This window comes from Oncorhynchus gorbuscha, linkage group LG13 (genome assembly GCF_021184085.1).
Source record: "Oncorhynchus gorbuscha isolate QuinsamMale2020 ecotype Even-year linkage group LG13, OgorEven_v1.0, whole genome shotgun sequence".
NCBI classification, from domain to species: domain Eukaryota; kingdom Metazoa; phylum Chordata; class Actinopteri; order Salmoniformes; family Salmonidae; genus Oncorhynchus; species Oncorhynchus gorbuscha.
This window is the reverse complement of record NC_060185.1, coordinates 83,481,993-83,505,426: the sequence shown is the minus strand read 5'-3', so window position 1 is coordinate 83,505,426 and position 23,434 is coordinate 83,481,993. Positions and strand designations below refer to the sequence as shown.

The 23,434-nt window shown below is 42.6% G+C and overlaps 1 protein-coding gene across 1 annotated transcript; it reads left to right on the top strand.

Moving 5' to 3' along the window:
- Positions 1–401: 401 nt before the first annotated feature.
- On the top strand, positions 402–14,110 carry LOC123994152 (vascular endothelial growth factor A-like). Its single transcript, XM_046296671.1, has 8 exons — positions 402–2,775; positions 9,357–9,402; positions 9,667–9,863; positions 10,060–10,133; positions 10,233–10,265; positions 12,927–13,007; positions 13,414–13,599; positions 13,794–14,110. Exons 1-8 carry the CDS (start codon positions 2,704–2,706, stop codon positions 13,813–13,815), a joined length of 711 nt encoding a protein of 236 aa, XP_046152627.1. The 5' UTR covers positions 402–2,703; the 3' UTR covers positions 13,816–14,110.
- Positions 14,111–23,434: the final 9,324 nt, after the last annotated feature.

The following is a 23,434-nucleotide window of genomic DNA, read 5'->3' as shown; positions in this document are numbered from 1 at the left end:
CTCTGTCAGATTGACCATCGTGTTGTTGGTCACCTCCCTGACCAAGTATCTTCTCCCCTGATTGCTCGGTTTGGCCGGGTGGCCAGGTCTAGGAACCGTCTTGATGGTCCCAAACTTCTTCCAATTTAGAATGATGCAGGCCACTGTCTTCTCCGGGACATTCAATGCTGCAGAAATGTTTTGGTACCCTTCAACATGATCTGTGTCTCGACATAATTCCGTCTCTGAGCTCTACGGACTATTCCTTCGATCTCATGGCTTTGTTTTTGTCTGACATGCACTGTCAACTGTGGGACCTTATATAGGCAGGTGTGTGTGCCTTTCCAAATCATATCTAATCAATTGAATTTACCACAGGTGGAATCCATGTCAAAACATCTCAAGGATGATCAATGGAAACAGGATGCATCTGAGTTCAATTTCGAGTCTCATAGCAAAGGGTCTGAATACTTGTGTAAATAAGGTCTTTTTTAAATGTATACATTTGCAAACATTTCTAAACACCTGTTTTCACTTTGTCATTATGGCATGTTATTTGTAGATTGAAAAAAATTGTATTTAATACATTTTAGTTTTTTTTTAAACCTTTATTTAACCAGGCAAGTCAGTTAAGAACAGATTCTTATTTTCAATGATGACCTAGGAACAGTGGGTTAACTGCCTTTTCAGGGGCAGAATGACAGATTTGTACCTTGTCAGCTCGGGGGGTTTGAACTCGCAACCTTCCGGTTACTAGTCCAATGCTCTAACCACTAGGCTACCCTAACCACTAGGCTGTAACATAACGTGAAAATGAAGTCATATTATGACTTTCTAAAAATGTATTTAATTGTACCTTTGTACATTTACATTACATTTAAGTCTGATGTTGACAAATTAATTTTAGGAATGTTAATTATAAAATGGAAATATTTGATTTATTGCCGTGTGGGCAACCTCAATCTCTGAGATGAGGATATTGTATTTAATTTATTGTTATGTTGACTGCCAACTGACACTTACCATAATGCCTTGTTTCAGTGTCTTATTAGTCACAGATTGTGTATCAGAGTGATTTTTTTATGACCACATTTAACTCTTCCCAGTGTCATTATAGATTTATTCAATGATAAATAAACACTGTTCCTCTGGTCTCAACCCAAATCATCCAATGTTTATTTTTGAGTTTGTTTTTCACTGATTCCACTATTGCGTGTCGTGTCAAGTTTGAGAGTGAGTGAGGGGTGCTGAAAAACATGGGGTGCAGAGTGTGTTAATGACTCTCTGGCCTCATGTTGTTTCGCAAGCCCTTAGCTGAAACCACAGGGAAGATAACAGGTCCTGGCATACCCACATCCCCCATCTGGTGTATGAGTGCCCCCTCATAACCCAAACACACCACACTGACAGACTCTTCTTTCAATGTAAAGACAAACCGATGGAAGACAGGGTTCACTGTAGTCTGTGCTGCTGACAGAGGTTTTGTAACTGTGACTTAAAGTAGTTGGGGCAAATGTGTTATTCTTTTCAAATAAATTCACTGGGGGTGATCAGTTACTGCTTGGGGTGTTTTGTGTCCTGTCAGTCAGAGAGATCTTGGAGGAGGATTTGAATGAATGATAAAGGGATTTTAATGCAATACAATACCCCTTTAATTGTGTTCTTAGAAAAAAATGTATCGTGTGGCTGAGAAAGTGAAGTGGTAAATGATTGACCGGCTGAATGATTAATTGAAGGGCGACGTTCATCTGTATCCATTGCGCGGGTGCGTCAGTGTCATTTTGAAAAAGTTGGCAGTGCAACGGTTACGCGGAATTCGGAGTGCGTCGAGTGGAGTGCGCCTTCTAATTGTGATCTGAAGGGCAAAGGATATGAGGAACCGATCATGACAAACCAAGAAACGCTGTCAATGACATTTTCTCTTTATGGATTGCTTTGGCACGACGAACTTCAATATCTTATTCTCAAAAGAGGACATATTGCTTAAGCGAAACGTCATCTATAGGCTCTTTCTCAGAGACACCGCTCTGTATAGGCTACGCAGTGTCATGAAATGTGCGTGTGGCACCGTACCTTATGTGATTCAAGACAGTCGTGTTGGAACTTAAATAAGGGATATTTGTCCTATTTTAACGTTCCTTAAGACAAGGATGCAATATTGAACATTTTCTACTCAAGACTATAAATGGACCTGCAGTCACGCCACCCCTGACGCTCACCCACAGACCGTTTCATGGGTTCCCGACCAACAATGGGCGAACCTAACCGGCTTACATGCCCAGACCTCCGGCTTTAGAATATTGGGGGACATCATTCAAAGTTCACACAACTCTTAGTAAAATAGAGGCAACCAAATTGTATTGCATTGAAAGTGATCGACTGAGATTTATCAAATTAGGCTATTTGTAAGAGGCATCATTTCTGTGCGCTTGATTGCCAAGAATGATTATCGATGACGATAGATTATACGTTGTTACATTGTAGCTAATTACATTGTGTAATTGTTCATTAATTAATCAAGTTACAGTCAATCATTGGAGTGTTTGCCTACTCATTTGCTCATGATTTTTCCCGTTCATGCGTAACGGTATGGGAATGCCACCAGCGCTGTCATTTCATAGGATGGAACCTAAGGACAACAGATGGAATATTGATTGAGTGGAGAGAAAATCAAAACACCAATTAATTGACCAACATTTGGCGTGACTTTTGGTGTACTGCACAATGGGGGTTTTGCTTCAAGTTATTCTAGGAATGTTCCTCTTGCTCTCAAGAATACGCACGTCCCATGCCAAGGTATGTCAAATAACTAACTACACGCTGGTAGACTATTGTCTGCATGGGAATCTACAGAATTTAGATTGTTGTATTGCTCTGCACTGTTATGCTACACAGCATTTGGTTTAGTTGAAGGGAAAGTAGAGATAGGAATACAATGAATTTAGTAGCAGTAAAAAAAATATCTAATAAAAGTATATTTTGAACTGATTCTTGTGTATACATTTCCCACTTTTGGAGATTACCCCACATTTACACTTACATTTAAGTCATTTAGCAGACGCTCTACCCCCATGGTCATTGACGGTCTTGTATGGAGATTACCCCCATGGTCATTGATGGTCTTGTATGGAGATTACCCCCATGGTCATTGATGGTCTTGTATGGAGATTACCCCCATGGTCATTGACGGTCTTGTATGGAGATTACCCCCATGGTCATTGATGGTCTTGTATGGAGATTACCCCCATGGTCATTGATGGTCTTGTATGGAGATTACCCCCATGGTCATTGATGGTCTTGTATGGAGATTACCCCCATGGTCATTGATGGTCTTGTATGGAGATTACCCCCATGGTCATTGACTGTCTTGTATGGAGATTACCCCCATGGTCATTGATGGTCTTGTATGGAGATTACCCCCATGGTCACTGATGGTCTTGTATGGAGATTACCCCCATGGTCATTGATGGTCTTGTATGGAGATTACCCCCATGGTCATTGATGGTCTTGTATGGAGATTACCCCCATGGTCATTGATGGTCTTGTATGGAGATTACCCCCATGGTCATTGACGGTCTTGTATGGAGATTACCCCCATGGTCATTGATGGTCTTGTATGGAGATTACCCCCATGGTCATTGATGGTCTTGTATGGAGATTACCCCCATGGTCATTGATGGTCTTGTATGGAGATTACCCCCATGGTCACTGATGGTCTTGTATGGAGATTACCCCCATGGTCACTGATGGTCTTGTATGGAGATTACCCCCATGGTCACTGATGGTCTTGTATGGAGATTACCCCCATGGTCATTGATGGTCTTGTATGGAGATTACCCCCATGGTCACTGATGGTCTTGTATGGAGATTACCCCCATGGTCACTGATGGTCTTGTATGGAGATTACCCCCATGGTCATTGATGGTCTTGTATGGAGATTACCCCCATGGTCATTGATGGTCTTGTATGGAGATTACCCCCATGGTCATTGACTGTCTTGTATGGAGATTACCCCCATGGTCATTGATGGTCTTGTATGGAGATTACCCCCATGGTCATTGACTGTCTTGTATGGAGATTACCCCCATGGTCATTGATGGTCTTGTATGGAGATTACCCCCATGGTCATTGATGGTCTTGTATGGAGATTACCCCCATGGTCATTGACGGTCTTGTATGGAGATTACCCCCATGGTCATTGATGGTCTTGTATGGAGATTACCCCCATGGTCACTGATGGTCTTGTATGGAGATTACCCCCATGGTCATTGATGGTCTTGTATGGAGATTACCCCCATGGTCTTTGATGGTCTTGTACGGAGATTACCCCTATGGTCATTGATGGTCTTGTATGGAGATTACCCCCATGGTCATTGATGGTCTTGTATGGAGATTACCCCCATGGTCATTGATGGTCTTGTATGGAGATTACCCCCATGGTCATTGATGGTCTTGTATGGAGATTACCCCCATGGTCATTGATGGTCTTGTATGGAGATTACCCCCATGGTCATTGATGGTCTTGTATGGAGATTACCCCCATGGTCATTGACTGTCTGAGTTTACAAAGGTTGATAGAATTGTGTATAGCACCACTCGCTCAACTCTGCCATACTGACGGGCTGTACTTTGTAACACAAGGCAGATGTAGGCTACTGTACATGAGTTACATATGGGGACAGATAATAATTTGCCAACACAATAGTCTCCATAAACTTTCAGACACACATGGCAGATTGGTTTTATTTATGTCTGGAGTCTTCATATCAAGAACATGTAGTGCCCTGAAGCTGCCCGCACTGATTGTGCTGTGTAGACGTGGGGTATATCAGGTTGGAGGTCCTGGGAATCATCCTGGAAATCATGTTGCACTGGGGCCCCCATATCTCACACACACACACACACACACACACACACACACACACACACACACACACACACACACACACACACACACACACACACACACACACACACACACACACACACACACACACACACACACACACACACACACACACAGTGTTAGTGGTCACAATGGCTTTTTCTACTCGTCCCCCTGGGAAAGGCTGGGTTAATGGTGGCAGTTAGAGGGTAGAAGCCTCTGATGCTGCAGCTAGCATTGTGTGGTCTGTTGCAAGAGCTTGGCTGGCACTGTTTAGATTACTTGTGTGTGTTTTGAGAAAGCGCAAGTGTGTGTGTCAGAGAGGGAGACAGAGTGAGAGTGTGCCAATGCCTGTGTCGGACAGGATCAGATATAACCAGACTGGGAGGGGAATTACAAGGAACAATTACAAGGAACACACACTTGGGGTGACAGTATCAAATTCTTCTAGGGGCCAGTCTGTGGAGTTATAGCCCATTCTACTCCTTCTAGGGGCCAGTCTGTGGAGTTGTAGCCGTTCTACTCCTTCTAGGGGCCAGTCTGTGGAGTTATAGCCCACCCTACTCATTCTAGGGGTTAGTCTGTGGAACTATAGACCACCCTACTCATTCTAGGGGTCAGTCTGTGAAGTTTTAGCCCATTCTACTAATTCTAGGGGCTAGTCTGTGGAGTTATAGCCCACCCTACTCATTCTAGAGGTTAGTCTGTGGAGCTATAGACCTCCCTACTCATTCTAGGGGTCAGTCTGTGAAGTTTTAGCCCATTCTACTCATTCTAGGGGCTAGTCTGTGGAGCTATAGCCCACCCTACTCATTCTAGGGGTTAGTCTGTGGAGCTATAGACCACCCTACTCATTCTAGGGGTCAGTCTGTGAAGTTTTAGCCCATTCTACTCATTCTAGGGGCCAGTCTGTGGAGCTATAGCCCACCCTACTCATTCTAGGGGCCAGTCTGTGGAGCTATAGCCTGCCCTACTCCTGGAGATGTTTTGTACTGATTGATTTGTGATATGAATGAAACACCAGTGTGATCTGACATGTTTCTTGTTGCCCAGACACTTACGACAGTAAAATGGCCACACACATTTCAGTAAACTCAGAATCAAACTGTGCCAAACCAGAAACTGTGGAGAAAGCACGTGGGTGGTGGGGTATGGGGGTGTGGCGATTGAAATGGGGGCAATTGGGCAAAGTCTACATTCCCTCAGCAGTGGCCTTGGTCTACTCAGACCTAATAACGACATGTGTGTGTGTGTGTGTGTGTGTGTTCTTCCATGCTTGTGAGAGTGTGTGTGTAAACTACATAGTATGTATTTTGTGTGTTATTCACCTGGCTGAGGTATTTGATGTCAGTGTAGAGCGTGACAGTGTAGTAGGGGCTGTGAGGTACTAGGGGTCCTCACTGTATATAGGGTTATGAACACATTGACACCAGGGATGTAGTGCTGTCGTAGCGTGGTTCAGTGGTGTTCCCTCATGTTTTTCCATTTGAAAATACACAGAGCTGGTAGAAATAATTCTGGAAAATGAATTTGGATAAATTATATTAAATGACCACTGAAATTCCATGAAAACAATAGAAAGACAAACTATATAAATACTGTATACAGGCTATAGCAGCCTATAGGTAGGAAAATGTTCTTCCCAGTCTTAGCTGTGGTGCAAATGATGAATAACTGTAGCATGTGCAGAGGGTGGCGGGCCTTTGGTTGGAAGCTGGACCACTTTGAGTGGAATAAAGCCAAATCCGATGTAACAAGAACTGTCAGACAGAAAACTCCAGGGATTGCAAAAACGACTGTCGTCAAAACAGTTTGTTATGCATTTGGGCTCATGTACGACGCACTTCACCTCGCCTTACTGTCCAGATGCCTAGCTTACAGAAACCTACCACCTCTATTGCGTATGCAGACAAACTGAATCCCCACATGAACCTTATCATCACACCAATGAGATCTAGGATCCAAATTCACTGTGTGTCTGCCTTGTTGTTCATAAAACTCCACAGAGCCCATCTTGTGCAGTGGAACCCAGAACGACATGTGACCACTTGTTTAGGATGCTGTCCTTTCAGCACTACTATTCGAAGGGTGCTTGAACCACTTAAAATAACCCTCATAACCAAGAGCTGTTGCCGACACCTAATAGTCCAACTCATCACTTACTATTAGATGATCACTTCTCACAATGGTGCTTGTTTAGTAAAGCTAGATCAAAGCTAAATCAATGTCTCGCAAGATCACAATGATTCTGTAGTATTTTACATAACAGAACCAAATATCATCGCATATACTGTATCCCAGTTACACCAAAAACACCTCTTCAGTAATTTCTTATCCGAAGGCGTTCAAAACTCAACAGAGCACCATTAGGAAGGATATATGTAGTTGAAGTCGGAAGTATACATACACCTTAGCCAAATACATTTAAATTCAATTTCTGACATTTAATCCTAGTTAAAATGTCCTCTTGTAGGTCAGTTAGGATCACCACTTTAATTTTAAGAATGTGAAATGTCAGAGTAATAGTTGAGAGAATTATTTATTTCAGCTTTTATTTCTTTCATCACATTCCCAGTGGGTCAGAATTTTACCTACACTCAATTAGTATTTGGTAGCATTGGCTTTAAAATGTTTAACTTGAGTCAAACTTTTCAGGTAGCCTCCCACAAGCTTCCCACAGTAAGTTGGGTGAATTTTGGCCCATTCCTCCTGACAGAGCTGGTGTAACTGAGTCAGGTTTGTAGGCCACCCTGCTCACACACACTTTTTCAGTTCTGCCCCCAAATGTTCTATAGGATTGAGGTCAGGGCTTTGTGATGGCCACTCCAATACCTTGACTTTGTTGTCCTTAAGCCATTTTGCCACAACTTTGGAAGTATGCTTGGGGTCATTGTCCATTTGGAAGACCCATTTGCGACCAAGCTTTTACTTCCTGACCTATGTCTTGAGATGTTGCTTCAATATATCCACGTAATTTCCATCCTCATGATGCCATCTAGTTTGTGAAGTGCACCAGTCCCTCCTGCAGCAAAGCACCCCCACAACATGATGCTGCCACCCCCGTGCTTCACGGTTGGGATGGTGTTCTTCGGCTTGCAAGCGTCCCCCTTTTTCCTCCAAACATAACAATGGTCATTATGGCAAACAGTTCTATTTTTGTTTCATCAGACCAGAGGACATTTTCCTAAAAGTACGATCTTTGTCCCCATGTGCAGTTGCAAACCGTAGTCTGGCTTTTTTATGGCGGTTTTGGAGCAGTGGCTTCTTCCTTGCTGAGCGGCCTTTCAGGTTATGTTGGTATGTGACTTGTTTACTGTGTATATAGATACTTTTGTACCGGTTTCCTCCAGCATCTTCACAAGGTCCTTTGCTGTTGTTCTGTGATTGATTTGCACTTTTCCTATCAAAGTACATTCATTTCTAGGAGACAGAACGAGTCTCCTTCCTGAGCGGTATGACGGCTGCGTGGTCCCATGGTGTTTATACTTGCGTACTATTATTTGTACAGATGAACATGGTACCTTCAGGCGTTTGGAAATTGCTCCCAAGGATGAACCAGACTTGTGGAGGTCTACATTTTTTTTTCTGAGGTCTTGGCTGATTTGTTTTGATTCTCCCATGATGTCAAGCAAAGAGGCACTGAGTTTGAAGGTAGGCCCTGAAATACATCCACAGATACACCTCCAATTGACTCAGAAGATGTCAATTAACCTATCAGAAGCTTCTAAAGCCATGACATAATTTTCTGGATTTTATCAAGCTGTTTAAAGGCACAGTCAATTTAGTGTACGTAAACTTCTGACCTACTGGAATTGTGATACAGTGAATTATAAGTGAAATAATCTGTCTGTAAACAATTGTTGGAAAAATGACTTGTGTCATGCACGAAGGAGATGTCCTAACCGACTTGCCAAAACTATAGTTTGTTAATAAGAAATTTGTGAGTGGTTGAAAAACTAGTTTTAATGACTCCAACCTAATTGTATGTAAACTTCCGACTTCAACTGTATGCTTTGATTGAAACAAAATACAAGGCAAATTGTTTGTTCACACCATCTGCTCAAGTTCTGTCATGAGACAGGAATTAAAGAAGATCTGAATGCATATTTCCATGAAACTGATTGAGATCAAATGATTGGCATGGAGATGCAGTTTGGACATTTCACCGGTAAAACGTGAAGAGTTATAATTTACTATTAACAGTGATGATGGCCTATTTTGAAACTAAGTATGCCTAACTTGGTGTTTGAGGGTATTCGAAATCTGAAGTTTATTGAGACGATATGTGTGGACCTAGGCAGACGTAGCAATTGGAGGATGCAATTTATGTATATAATTATATAATGATATTCAATAGGCTGCCTCCGTCAGTGCAAACTTTGATTGAGAAATTATAACGTCATTTAAAAAAAGATGTGCGCTCCCTCACCTAAAAAAGTTGCACAACACCACTGCCTGACACGCCTCTTCTTCTGCCACTCTCCTCTTCCAGCTAGCCCACTGGAGACCTGCAGACACCACCCCCAAATCCAGAGAAGGTACTTCCTCTTCCCCAATGTGATAATACCAGCATGTGTGAACAGGCTGATGATGAGTAACTATGTGTGTATAAATAACAGATGTGAGAATTAATACTATATTTGTGATGTGTAGTGACCTTGTAAAACTTATGCATCTGAAATGTAAATCTCCCTCCCTCCCTCCCTCCCTCCCTCCCTCCCTCCCTCCCTCCCTCCCTCCCTCCCTCCCTCCCTCCCTCCCTCCCTCCCTCCCTCCCTCCCTCCCTCCCTCCATCCATCCAGTGCGTCGGTGGTTGGAGGTGTACTCTCGTAGTGTTTGTGAGCCCAGGGATACCCTGGTGGAGGTGTGGCAGGAGTTGCCAGGGGAGACGCATCACCTCTTCGTGCCCTCCTGTGTGTCTGTCCGCCGCTGTGGCGGGTGCTGCTCTGACGAGGCACTGGAGTGTGTGCCCTCACTCACACAAACTATCACCATGGAGGTACACACACACACACACACACACACACACACACACACACACACACACACACACACACACACACACACACACACACACACACACACACACACACACACACACACACACACACACACACACACACACACACACACACACACACACACACACACACACAATTATTTGTAACTATAGTTTGTGTCTTTGTACTCTGCAGCTAATGAAGACCTCCTTTATGAAGCATGAGCTCATCGAGCTGGACTTCGTTGAGCACAGCCAGTGTGAGTGCAGGTGAGCACACACACACACCACACACACACACAAACCACACACACGGTATATGCATAAATGTATTCTCAGTGTGTCCTCACATAACCTCTCTCCCTTTAGACTAAAACAGGATCTTCAGTCAGCCCCAACCAGGTACAGTACTGTATGTATGTGGCTATCTGTATACACTACCATTCAAAAGTTTGGGGTCACCTCGAAATGTCCTTGTTTTTTTAAATAAAAGCACATTTTTTGTCCATTAAAATAACATCAAATTGATCAGAAATACAGTGTAGACATTGTTAATGTTGTAAATGACTATTGTAGCTGGAAACTGCAGATTTTTTAATGGAATATCTACATAGGCATACAGAGGCCCTTTATCAGCAACCATCCCTCCTGTATTCCAATGGCACGTTGTGTTAGCTAATCCATATAATTTTAAAAGGCCAATTGATCATTAGAAAACCCTTTTGCAATTATGTTAGCAGAGCTGAAAACTGTTGTGCTGATTTTAAAGAAGCAATACAACTGGCCTTCTTTAAGCTAGTTGAGTATCTGGAGCATCAGCATTTGTGGGTTTGATTACAGCCTCAAAATGGCCAGAAATAAAGAACCTTCTTCTGAAACTCATCAGTCTATTCTTGTTCTGAGAAATGAAGGCTATTCATTGTGAGAAATTGGCAATAAACTGAAGATCTCGTGCAACGCTGTATACTATTCCCTTCACAGAACAGCGCAAACTGTCTCTAACCAGAATAGAAAGAGGAGTGGGGGGCCTTGGTGCACAACTGAGCAAGAGGACAAATACATTAGAGTGTCTAGTTTGAGAAACAGACATCTCACAAGTCCTCAACTGGCAGCTTCATTAAATAGTACCAGCAAAACACCAGTCCCAACGTCAACAGTGAAGAGGCGACTCCGGGATGGTGGCCTTCTAGGCAGATTTCCTCTGTCCAGTGTTTGTGTTCTTTTGCCCATCTACATCTTTTCTTTTTACTGGCCAGTCTGAGATATGGCTTTGTCTTTGCAACTCTGCCTATTAGTCGCCTCTTCACTGTTGACATTGGGACGGGTGTTTTGCTGGTACTATTTAATGAAGCTGCCAGTTTTATTGCTTCTTTTTTATTTGATTTTACCACCTTTGTCTCCTCAATTTCATGGTATCCAATTGTTAGTAGTTACTATCTTGTCTCATCGCTACAACTCCCGTACGAGCTCGGGAGAGACGAAGGTCGAAAGACATGCGTCCTCCGAAACACAACCCAACCAAGCTGCACTGCTTCTTAACACAGCGTGCATCCACCCCGGAAGCCAGCCACACTAATATGTTGGAAGAAACACCGTGCACTGCGCATGTCCCACCACAGGAGTCGCTAGTGCGCGATGAGACAAGGATATCTCTACCGGCCAAACCCTACCTAACCCGGACGACGCTAGGCCAATTGTGCGTCGCCCCATGGACCCCCCCGGTCGCGGCCGGCTGCGAGAGAGAGTTTAATTGCTTCATTTGCGAAACGGTTTTCTAATGATCAATTAGCCTTTTAAAATTATAAACTTGGATTAACTAACACAACGTGCCATTGGAACACAGGAGTGATGGTTGCTGATATTGGTTCTCTGTACGCCTGTATAGATATTCCCATAGAAAAATCTGCAGTTTCCAGCTACAGTAGTCATTTACAACATTAACAATGTCTACACTGTATTTCTGATCAATTTTTCTTTTCTTTCAAAAACAAGGACATTTCTAGGTGACCCCAAACTTTTGAACGGCAGTGTACATTTATAGATACTCGTGTAAATGTTCATTTTATGTGTCCTAAAATGTTTATCACATCAAATTGTATGCACCGAATACAACAGGCATTTCACCTTACTGTGAAATGCTTACTTACAAGTCCTTAACCAACAATGCAGTTTTAAGAAAATAGAGTGAAGAAAATATTTACTAAATTAACTAAAGTAAAAAATACAAAATACAGTTTTTGAAGGGTGCTGAGCTGTAGAAAGTTATGATTTGTGCAAAACTAAAGTGAGTCTAAGGCAAGGCTTTTGACCATACAGAGGGAGAGCTACTTTTGCTCTGTCACAGCCCACCCCTGACCCAGTGGCAGACTGACTAGCTGGCCTTAGACCAACAGAGCTGGTCAACGCCCACAGAGAGGAAAGTTAGGGAAAGGGTGAGAACAGGGGGACAGAGGTCAATGCCCACAGAGAGGAAAGTTAGGGAAAGGGTGAGAACAGGGGGACAGAGGTCAATGCCCACAGAGAGGAAAGTTAGGGAAAGGGTGAGAACAGGGGGACAGAGGTCAACGCCCACAGAGAGGAAAGTTAGGGAAAGGGTGGGAACAGGGGGACAGAGGTCAACGCCCACAGAGAGGAAAGTTGTGGGAACAGGGGGACAGAGGTCAACGCCCACAGAGAGGAAAGTTAGGGAAACGGTGGGAACAGGGGGACAGAGGTCAACGCCCACAGAGAGGAAAGTTAGGGAAACGGTGGGAACAGGGGGACAGAGGTCAACGCCCACAGAGAGGAAAGTTAGGGAAACGGTGGGAACAGGGGGACAGAGGTCAACGCCCACAGAGAGAAAAGTTAGGGAAACGGTAGGGACAGAGGGAAAGAGTGAAAGCTAGAAACGGAGACGGAGGCAGACATTTTCTTTTCTAATAAGGCTGTTGGACTCTAAGGGAATCCCCCAAAAATGTAATTTGAGGCAATAACTCAAAACAATCTATAACATATCTATTTAGATTTTGATCTGCTATGGTGATAAATTGTTGTTTGACACTGATTTATGTCTTTGAGTAACAGACCTGCAAAGCCTCTGAGGAAAGGCAGGGAAAGGGACAGAGGAAAATCCAAAAGAAAGAAAATTGGAACTATCAAAACCACGTAAGTTCAACTAAACATGCAACTCATACAGGTGCCTCAAAATAATAACCGCTAAGTTGTAGCTTCTTTCTCCATTTATAACACTATCATTTAAAAGCTTTATCACAAGTCTAAGCAAGTGTCTGTTTCTCTGCGGGTATGTGAGTTTCTGCCCACAAACATAATTCCTAGAAAATCGCTCTACCCAGAGAGCAGAAAGAGAGAATTCAGTCCTTCTCATTTTTCATCCCTTTTCATCAACTCTCCACTCATCATGCTGTTGTCAGTTATTTGCTGTTATAGGAGTCAGAGTTCACTCAGTGTCTCTCAGGCTCATCCATCACTCAGATCAGAAAACCAACTGTGTCTGTTTAAAGGTTCTGTATTTATTCTATTCATAAATAGACTATTCTCTTTACCACTCCAGACCCTCCAATCCCCCCACTACCCCATTTCCTCTCCCTACCACCCTGTCTTCCTCGCCAGGCTCCCGATGTACCCCCTGTCCTGGGAGGAAGTGGACGCTGGATTTACAGTCTTGTCTGTGTCGCTGCAACGTGACCACAGAGAGCTGCAGTCAGAAAGGGAGGAGACTCAACCAGCACCTCTGCAGGTCAGTGTCCAGTGACAGCGAACCGCCATCAGAACCAGAGCCATAGAAGTAGTCTGACCACTACCACATACCCAGTACCAACCGTGATCATGCATCACAACCACATTCAACATGGCTGAACCACAACCAAACATTAGGCATTTGATCAATCTGATCTGAACTTGGCTGAACTCTCTTATTTCTTTTTGTTTTAGATGTGAGGCCATGAGGCGGTGATGATCTCTCTCCCCCCTCTCTCTCTCTCTCTCCCCTCTCTCTGTCTCTCCACTGGTTCCAATGTCACTCTCAGCCATGCTTAGCGCAATCCTGGGTACCTCTCTGTCAGGGGTGGAGTGGGGAAGCATATTCCTAAGTACTCCCTTCTGTGTCCCTCCTTGTCCTCCAGAAACACCTTTGGGAAGTTTTCAGACCCCTTGACTTTTTCCACATTTTGTTAGGTTACTCTAAAATTGATAAAATTGATTTTTTTTTCTTCATCATCAATCTATACACAGTACCCCAAAGCAAAAACAGGTTTGTAGAATATTTAGCTCATTTATTAAAAATGTAAAACTGAAATATCACATTTATATAAGTATTCAGACCTTTTACTCAGTATTTTGTTGAAGCACCTTTGGCAGCGATTACAGCCTCGAGTCTTCTTGGGTATGATGCTACAAGCTTGGCACACCTGTATTTGGGGAATTTCTCCCATTCTTTTTTGAAGATTCTCTCAAGCTCTGTCAGGTTGGATGAGGAGCATTGCTGCACAGCTGTTTTAAGTTATCTTCAGAGATGTTCGATCGGGTTCAAGCTATTCCTATGTTGTCTTGGCTATGTGCTTAGGGTTGTTGTCCTGTTGGAAGGTGAACTTTCGCCCCAGTCTGAGGTCCTGAGCGCTCTGGAGCAGGTTTTCATCATGGATCGTTCTGTACTTTGCTCCGTTCATCTTTGCCTCGATCCTGACTCGTCTCCCAGTCCCTGCTGCTGAAAAACATCCCCAAAGCATGATGCTGCCACCACCATGCTTCACTGTAGGGATGGTGCCAGGTTTCCTCCAGACGTGACGCTTGGCATTCATGCCAAAGAGTTCAATCTCGGTTTCATCAGACCAGAGAATCTTGTTTCTCAAGGTCTGAGAGTCTTTAGGTGCCTTTTGGCAAACTCCAAGGGGAATGTCATGTGCCTTTTACTGAGGAGTGGCTTCCGTCTGGCCACCATAAAGGGATGGTTGTCCTTCTGGAAGGTTCTCCCATCTCCACAGAGGAACTCTGGAGCTCTGTCAGAGTGACCATCGGGTTCTTGGTCACCTCCCTGACAAAGGCCCTTCTCCCCCCCCCGACTGCTCAGTTTGGCCAGGCTGCCACCTCTAGGAAGAGTCTTGGTGGTTCCAAACTTCTTCCATGTAAGAATGATGCAGGCCACTGTGTTCTTGGAGACCTTTAATGCTTCAGAAATGTTTTTGGTACCCTTCCCCAGATCTGTGCCTCGACACAATCCTGTCTTGTAGCTCTACTGACAATTTCTTTGACCTCATAGCTTTGTTTTTGCTCTGACATGCATTGTCAACTGTGGGACCTCATACAGACAGCTGTCCAATCAATTTAATTTACCGCAGGTGGACTCAATCAAGTTGTAGAAACATCTCAAGGATGATCAATGGAAACAAGATGCACTTGAGCTGCATTTTGAGTCCCATAGAAAAGGGTCTGAATTCTTATGTAAACAAGGTATTTCTATTTTTGTATTTTTAATACATTCTAAAGACCTGTTCTTGCTTTGTCATCATGGGGTATTGTGTGTACATTGCTGAGGATATTTGTTTTTGAATCGATTCTAGAATAAGGCTGTAACTTAACAAAATGTGGAAAAAGTCAAAGGGTCTGAATACTTTCCGAAACCACTGTATATACACATGTGCACCAACTGTGTCTAGATCTGTATATGTGCAGTCAGTCAGTCTCATCATCACACAGCTTCTTCAGGCACTTAGTCAACATGTTTAGAAACACCATCTCCTGCACAAGGGACAATGATGGGACCAAATGTAAAGCACAGTATTGATGTCCGGTATCATGATGGCAATGTGAGGCAGTGGGTGGCCAGGACGTCAGTTGTGGACCGGACACAATTCAACACTCACACCTCCGCTTCTGTATGAGACATTGGGACATGAAGAGGATTTAGAGACTGATCACAGATTAGATATAACAGACATGTTCATGTTGAGTTTTGTTGTTGTCTTCATAGACACGGTGGGTCAGTGTTGCCCATGAACTGCAGTTGGACTTTTTTTGCAGAAAGACAATGGCAACAGTGATGATGATCCTGGTCTTGAAACACGTGTTATATTTTCTACAGGGAGACTCCGATAGGAGAATGATTCCAGGGTCAAGTCATTAAAGTGCAGTAAAGATATAGAATAGTGAATGGACACACACACACATGGACAAACACATGCACACACACACCAGCTATGTGTATAAAGCCGTCAGGCTGCACCCCCATAGACCAATAGCTAAGTGAGTTGAATAGCTGCATAGACTGTATTTGTGTGGTCTACACATTGATCGGCACAGATGGGTTACCCTGCTGTCTCTCATTCACAGTGTGAATCAGGCTGAATCACTAAAGGGTTTTCTGTCATCTGTTTGATTTGGTTTTTGTCTCCATCTTTCTGCTCCAGAGTGAAAGGGCTGTTCACGCCGACAGGGCAGTGAGGGGAATGACAATGATGAAGCCTGGCTATGGTCCAGGGGTTCACACACACACACACACACACACACACACACACACACACACACACACACACACACACACACACACACACACACACACACACACACACACACACACACACACACACACACACACACACACACACACACACACACACACACACACACACACACACACACACACACACACACACACACTTCTAAATAGAAATGAATGCAGGTATCTTATAAGCTTTTGTTTTACATGGAATATAAAGAGTGGAATTAAGTATAACATTTTTAAATCTAAATGTTTTTTATACTTCATTTTATTGTATTTGTATAAGTTGTTATATTTTGGCATCATTTTGTCCTATTGACTTAAAAGATGATCTATATTGTGAAATATTTCTTTGTTTTTGTTTGTTCTTAATCCGTGTACATAAAGAGTTCCTCTGGCTGGCCGACTAATACCACTATTTAGACATGAGGCGTCTAAACATATGGACAACTGTGTAGCATTTAAACAGGGAGAGAGTTCTCAATGGTCAAAAAATCTGACACAATATACATTATAATGTGCAACAAAAATATTCACCAGGGAAATGTTGTCTCGTAAAAAGAAAACATGTAGTATTATACATCATTATCTGGGGTTTGTATTGTTTTGTGGAACTGAGATGGGATGGGTGTCTGGAACTTAACAGATGTATTTACTGATAGTTTCTCCTACCCCCATGTAGCATGTCACTGGTGAAACAGGATTTGGTCCATAACTATGGTCCATGGCCGTGTCAGAATTGATCAGTGTTTGAACAACTTGGCCATTAGCATGGTAAGCAAGCTACAGATACAGTTACGGGTCTATTTACTTTGGGTAGCCATCAATCTGAATCAGGGTGGCAGGCTTTCTGTCTGTGAGGGATGCTTAGAGCTGTGTGGGTAAGGATACAGCTACAATATAATATTGGTTTGCAAGAATCTCATTCAACAAACAAAACAAATGATCTCTCTTCCTTCACATCAAGTTTCCATACCTGTTAGCAGTTCTAGAACCCTCCTAATGTAAAACATATTGCAATTCCAGAACCTGAGTGTCACATTCCAAGTGTTATTCCACTGACATTCCTTTTTATATTGTCCTTTTATTTTGAACTCGGTCTGAAATGTTTATTTTCACTAAGCAATAAGTATGGCCTCTGATTCAGAGACTGGGATGAGCATACAAGTATTTTAGCTGAAGTAGCAGATTCCTCTCCAAAAATAATGAGATAAAACTCTGACAACATATCAATGATTCTCCCGAAGTCTGCCTGTTAACAGATATAGCTGAGGGATTTGTGAGCTGTATGTGAAAAGTGTGTTTGAATTCAGGCTCTGAGATTGGTCCTGTGATGGCAGTCAGACCAGACACTATGCAGCTCTACTGAGTATGTCTCCCCTCCCCTCTCTATACATTGAAGCATCTGTGAGCTCCTCTCCTCTTAATGGTGGCCTGTGAATGCCAAAACAACCCCCCTGCTGTGTAGTTTGCAAAGCGTCATTGTCAAACATTGTGAGGGTCCACAGGAAACTGTCTGTGAGCCCACTCTCTGAGGGTGTCTCAGGGAGAGTTGGGATATGCAAAAAACACATTTACAATTTACACATGCATATAATAAACACTTGTGTATGTGTGAAACAGGACAGATATAACCACCCCACATTATCATTATGAAACTTGCCAGTTACAGAAAGACTTGGAGAAGGGACTATATTCTCCATTCATACAGTACTATACTACAAATGTCCATTACATATCCGACATGAATGTGCTGGTTGCTCCTCTTTTCTGCACGCCCTTAGTCTTCCCTCAGCCACTGTGTTGTAGACCCATGAGTTTGGCAAAGCGAGTCTAGAACATACCCTATCTACTGTCTAGGTAGACCTATTCAAGCCCCAACTGTCTTATACTCCGCTATAGCAGGCAGACCCTGACTAAATGTAGATCATAATAATAATACTATATAATGTCTTATATCCAGCCACCATCATGTGTATGACCTAGACCATACTTTAGAATGTCTTGTAATTCATTCCAGCTATACTCCCATGTTACAGAATCTACAATTACAAATGCGTTGTAATGTGTATAACACTGATATTGCTGCTACACCATTTATGCCCTATTTGATGTGTGTGAGTCGCTGTACCATGCCGTTTTGTGTCACAGTATATTATGGCGATTAATCAGTTCAATGTCTATGTAAACAAAGAAGCATACTGTACTGCTGAGGATGTTAGTACTACTAGGAAATGTTCAAAACAAAACAACCATGATACAATGTTCCAGATATTATTAAAGGAAATGTCTTATTTTTCGTAAAATGTTTTGTTATTGGTAGACTCTCCAATGCTTCCACTGCCCTTCCTGTAATCTCTTTGATGTCATCCCTCTTTTACCACCATCCCTCCTCCCTCTCTTCTTTTTCATCCCTCTCAGCAGTAATGAAAGATAAACAGGCTGATGATTGAAGTGACACCCTGGGAGTGAGGGATGGAGGGATAGAGAGCGTGTGAGTGACGTGATGATATGAGAAATAATATTGACTCTCCTCCTGAACTGTGCTGAGTCAGCCGTGTGTGTGTGTGTGTGTGTGTGTGTGTGTGTGTGTGTGTGTGTGTGTGTGTGTGTGTGTGTGTGTGTGTGTGTGTGTGTGTGTGTGTGTGTGTGTGTGTGTGTGTGTTGCTGAGTGGCAATTATTTTCATCTTCAAACAAGTGATGATAGTATGATTTTATGGGAATATACTCAATCGTCCTCATATTGACTTCACATGTCAGAGGCTGTGAGAGGCAGTGACTGTGCAATTTCCGATAGCAGATTATATCTTGAAACTGGCTTCTGAGAGGAGTAATTCTTTCTCATCCAGTCTCTACATCTCTCTCAGTGATGCAGTTCATCTTTTGGGGCCCTCCCCACCCTGAGATAGACATCTCTCTCTCTCTCTCCCTCTCCCTCTAGCTCTTTCAGTGATGCAGTTTGTCTTCCTCCCCACCCTGAGAGAGAGCCAGTCAGCTCCAGTGAGAGTGAGCTCAAGGCTGATGCTGCCTGGCCTACCTGTCATGGAGGGCATCCTGCCAGTGACTAAATATAGAAGCCTGCACAAGATTAGGGAGACAGAGGGAGGGAGGGAGAGACAGTGACTCATCCATCAGAAGACATGGATGTATTTTCAACCTTTAATCCTATTCCCCTTTTTGTAAAAAGGTTTTCTACTCTCTGAAAAAGTCCCAGAACCTTGTCATGTTAGTGCAGAATAATATTGGAACTGTCTCTGATTCGATGGTGGTGCCCCTGAGAACCAGTGACTCGTTGTGTGTCCCTGAAACTCCTCATCTCTCACCCCCTCTCTTTATCCTTCACTCCCTATCTGTGGAAATGATTTCCTGTATTTTTCCACCGTTCTCTGTATGTATTAGTGCTATAACCCCAGAGACATGTTTTCCTCTGCTTTTGTAGCAGCAGCTGTTTGTGTGTGAGAGTGAGAGAGCTTTGGCAATGTTAACACATGTTTCCCATGCCAATAAAGCCCTTGAATTGAATTGAATTGAATTGAGAGAGAGAGAGAGAGAGAGAGAGAGAGAGAGAGAGAGAGAGAGAGAGAGAGAGAGAGAGAGAGAGAAAAAACTGCAGACTCGTACATTTCCTCAGTGAAAACAATGTTCTGAGCAAATGTAAAATTGGCTTTTTACCAAATTACCATACCACAGACCACGTATTCAACCTGCACACCCTAATTGACAAATAAACCAAAACAAAGGAAAAGTCTTCTCATGCTTTGTTGATTTAAAAACAATCCTTTGACTCAATTTGGCATGAGGGTCTGCTGTACAAATTGATGGAAAGTGGTGTTTGGGGAAAAACATACAACATTATAAAAATCCATGTACAAAAACAAGTGTGCGGTTAAAATTGCCAAAAACACACATTTCTTTCCACAGGGCCGTGGGGTGAGACAGGGATGCAGCTTAAGCCACAACCTCTTCAATATATATATATATAAACAAATTGGTGAGGGCACTAGAACTGTCCGCAGCACCCGACTAGATTCTGAAGTCAAATGTCTACTGTTTGCTGATGATCTGGTGCATCTGTCATCAACCAAGGAGGGCCTACAGTAGCATCTAGATATTCTGCACAGATTCAGCCAGACCTGGGTCCTGACAGTAAATCTCAATTAGACAAAAATAATGGTGTTCAAAAAAGGTCCAGTCGCCAGGACCACAAATACAAATTCCATCTAGAAACTGTTGCCCTAGAGCACACAAAAAAAAACTATACATACTTCAGCCTAAACATCAGAGCCACAGGTAACTTCAACAAAGCCATGAACGAGCTGAGAGACTAGGCAAGAAGGGCCTTCTATGCCATTAAAAGGAACATAAAATTCAACATACCAATTAGGATCTGGAATAAATACTTGAATCAGTTATAGAACCCATTGTCCTTTATGGTTGTGAGGTCAGGGTCCGCTCACCAACCAATAATTCACAAAATGGGACAAACACCAAATTGAGACTGCATACAGAATTCTGCAAAAATATCCTCTGTGTACAACGTAAAACACCAAATCATGCACGCAGCGCAGAATTAGGCCGATACCCGCTAATTATCAAAATCCAGAAAAGAGCTGTTAAATTCTACAACAACCTAAAAGGAAGCGATTCCCAACCCTTTCATAACAAAGCCATCACCTTCAGAGAGATGAACCTGGAGAAGAGTCCCCTAAGCAAGCTGGTCCTGGGGCTCTGTTCACAAACACAAACAGACCCCACAGAGACCCAGAACAGCAACACAATTAGACCCAATCAAATCATGAGAAAACAAAAAGATATTTACTTGACACATCGGAAATAATTAACAAACAAATAGAGCAAACTAGAATGCTTTTTGGCCCTAAACAGAGAATACACAGTGGCAGAATACCTGACCACTGTGACTGACCAAAACTTAAGGAAAGGTTTGACTTAAGCTGCACTTCCAAACCTCCTGCCAAATGTATGACCATATTAAAGACACACATTTCCCTCAGATTACACAGATCCACAAAAAATTTGAAAACCCCCCCGCATTTTTGATGAACTCCCATATCTACTGGGTGAAATACCACAGTGTGCCATCACAGCAGCAAGATGTGTGACCTGTTGACACAAGAAAAGGGCAACCAGTGAATAACAAACACCATTGTAAATACAACCCATATTTATGTTTATTTATTTTCCCTTTTGTACTTTAACTATTTGCACATTGTTTCTACACTGTATATATACATAATATGACATTTGAAATGTCTTTATACTTTTGGAACTTCTGTGGGTGGAATGTTTACTGCTCATTTTTTTGGTTCTTCACTTTTGTTTATTACCTACTTCACTTGCTTTGGCAATGTTAACATATGTTTCCCATGCCAATAAAGCCCTTGAATTGAACAATTAGAGAGAGAGAGAGAGAGAGAGAGAGAGAGAGAGAGAGAGAGAGAGAGAGAGAGAGAGAGAGAGAGAGAGAGAGAGAGAGAGAGAGAGAGAGAGAGAGAGAGAGAGAGAGAGATGTGTGTGTGTGTGTGTGTTGACTATGGCCAGCCATGTCTCTCTCTGACAGGAAAATTAATGTTGTTTAAAGTCCCCTGTGACGCATGAAAAAACAAGCTGTTATCTGTTACGGAAACATGCATCTCTGTGGTGCTTTGATAATTCTCTATCATTTCAGACAACATAGAAGCAATTGAAAGATTTATGGCAATGGCATCAATTTGAGACATTGTAAAATTCGAATGCCCTCAAATGCACAGATATTGTTAATTTATGCATTATCAGAGAACATATGTTGTTTTTTCACAGAAGTGGTGTTCAGGTGGAAAGAGAATAGGCTATAGGAAGACTGATTGAGTGGGAATAGAAAGGTGAGAATTGAAGATAGGTGAGGGCATAGTTGTGGTCTGAACATGCCAGCTCTTGTTGGGGTAAGGATGTGGGAGCCAGTAGGTATAGAATGAGATCTGAGCAAGTCCTGGATGTTATCTCTCTACCTGTATTCATTTGTGTAGCTTACCTTCGCTCTGTCTCTCTACCTCCCTTTCTCTCTCACAGTCTGGAGTTTGGTAATCACGGTTATCTCCACTATACTCTAAAGCAGGTTAGCGTTTTTGGTTATGAATCTTGTTCTGGAGGCAGCTCTGCAGAGTTGTCAGTTGCTTGCACAGCCACAAAATCTAACCACGCTGCTAATCCTAATGCCTAAACAACATTTTTGTTTTCAGGAATTTTTACAATGTAACCAATTTTGACTTTGCAGCTGACCTATGTAATGGGAAATCGCTTCTTTCTGCCTCCAGGACACGACTCGTGACAATAAACATCAACCTTCTACTCTGTATGCGCTTCACTATCCACGCATAATTGAATAGAGTCCAGTTGATTTGAATGCTGCACAAGTTGACATATATGTTAGAAAACATAAGATATGGCGACATCTGGTGGTATGTGATGACTCCTTTTCCGAATATATCCAATTTAAGCAGTGGTGGACGTGGCGATGACGTCAGTATCCGGAAATGACCCGGATTCAAACTTTCATTCCCGGCTTGGTAAAAACATAGAACGATCTGTGAATTCTTGTGGAATTTTGCTAATAGTAAGTTGAAACTGATCACGTTTATCGAGGGAACCTATATATATATATATACACACTTGATTGATGTTGTCATGAGAGAGTTTTCTTTATTCAAACAAAACATTCAAGCCACATCTCTAGGGTAAACTAAACAGCAGCTGTGATGGAGTCGGCTCTTTAAAACTAGCTAAGGTTAGTTAGTCAACGGTAGCTTGGCATAACTAAATAGTTCAGTACCTAAGAACATTTAAATGACAACAGATATCTAGCTAGCTATAGTTTTATTTCATCACTGTCAGATAAGCTGTATGGTAGCATTTCGTTTGTGTTGCCGTGGTAATGATGGATTTGCTAACATTAGCTTACTTATTACTAGCTAGGCACATAAATGGCGGTGGGGAGGCTTGATTGCTAAACAAATTGGCCAAGCTCCGCTTTGTTGGGGGAAACTGAGACAACGTATTGGTAATTAGATTGATAGCCCGACA

Coding starts and splice junctions, on each gene's coding strand:
- LOC123994152 (XM_046296671.1), top strand. CDS start 2,704: ATGGGGGTTTTGCTTCAAGTTATTCTAGGAATGTTCCTCTTGCTCTCA. Junction 2,776..9,356: donor TACGCACGTCCCATGCCAAG/GTATGTCAAATA, acceptor CTCCTCTTCCAG/CTAGCCCACTGGAGACCTGC. Junction 9,403..9,666: donor CACCCCCAAATCCAGAGAAG/GTACTTCCTCTT, acceptor CCATCCATCCAG/TGCGTCGGTGGTTGGAGGTG.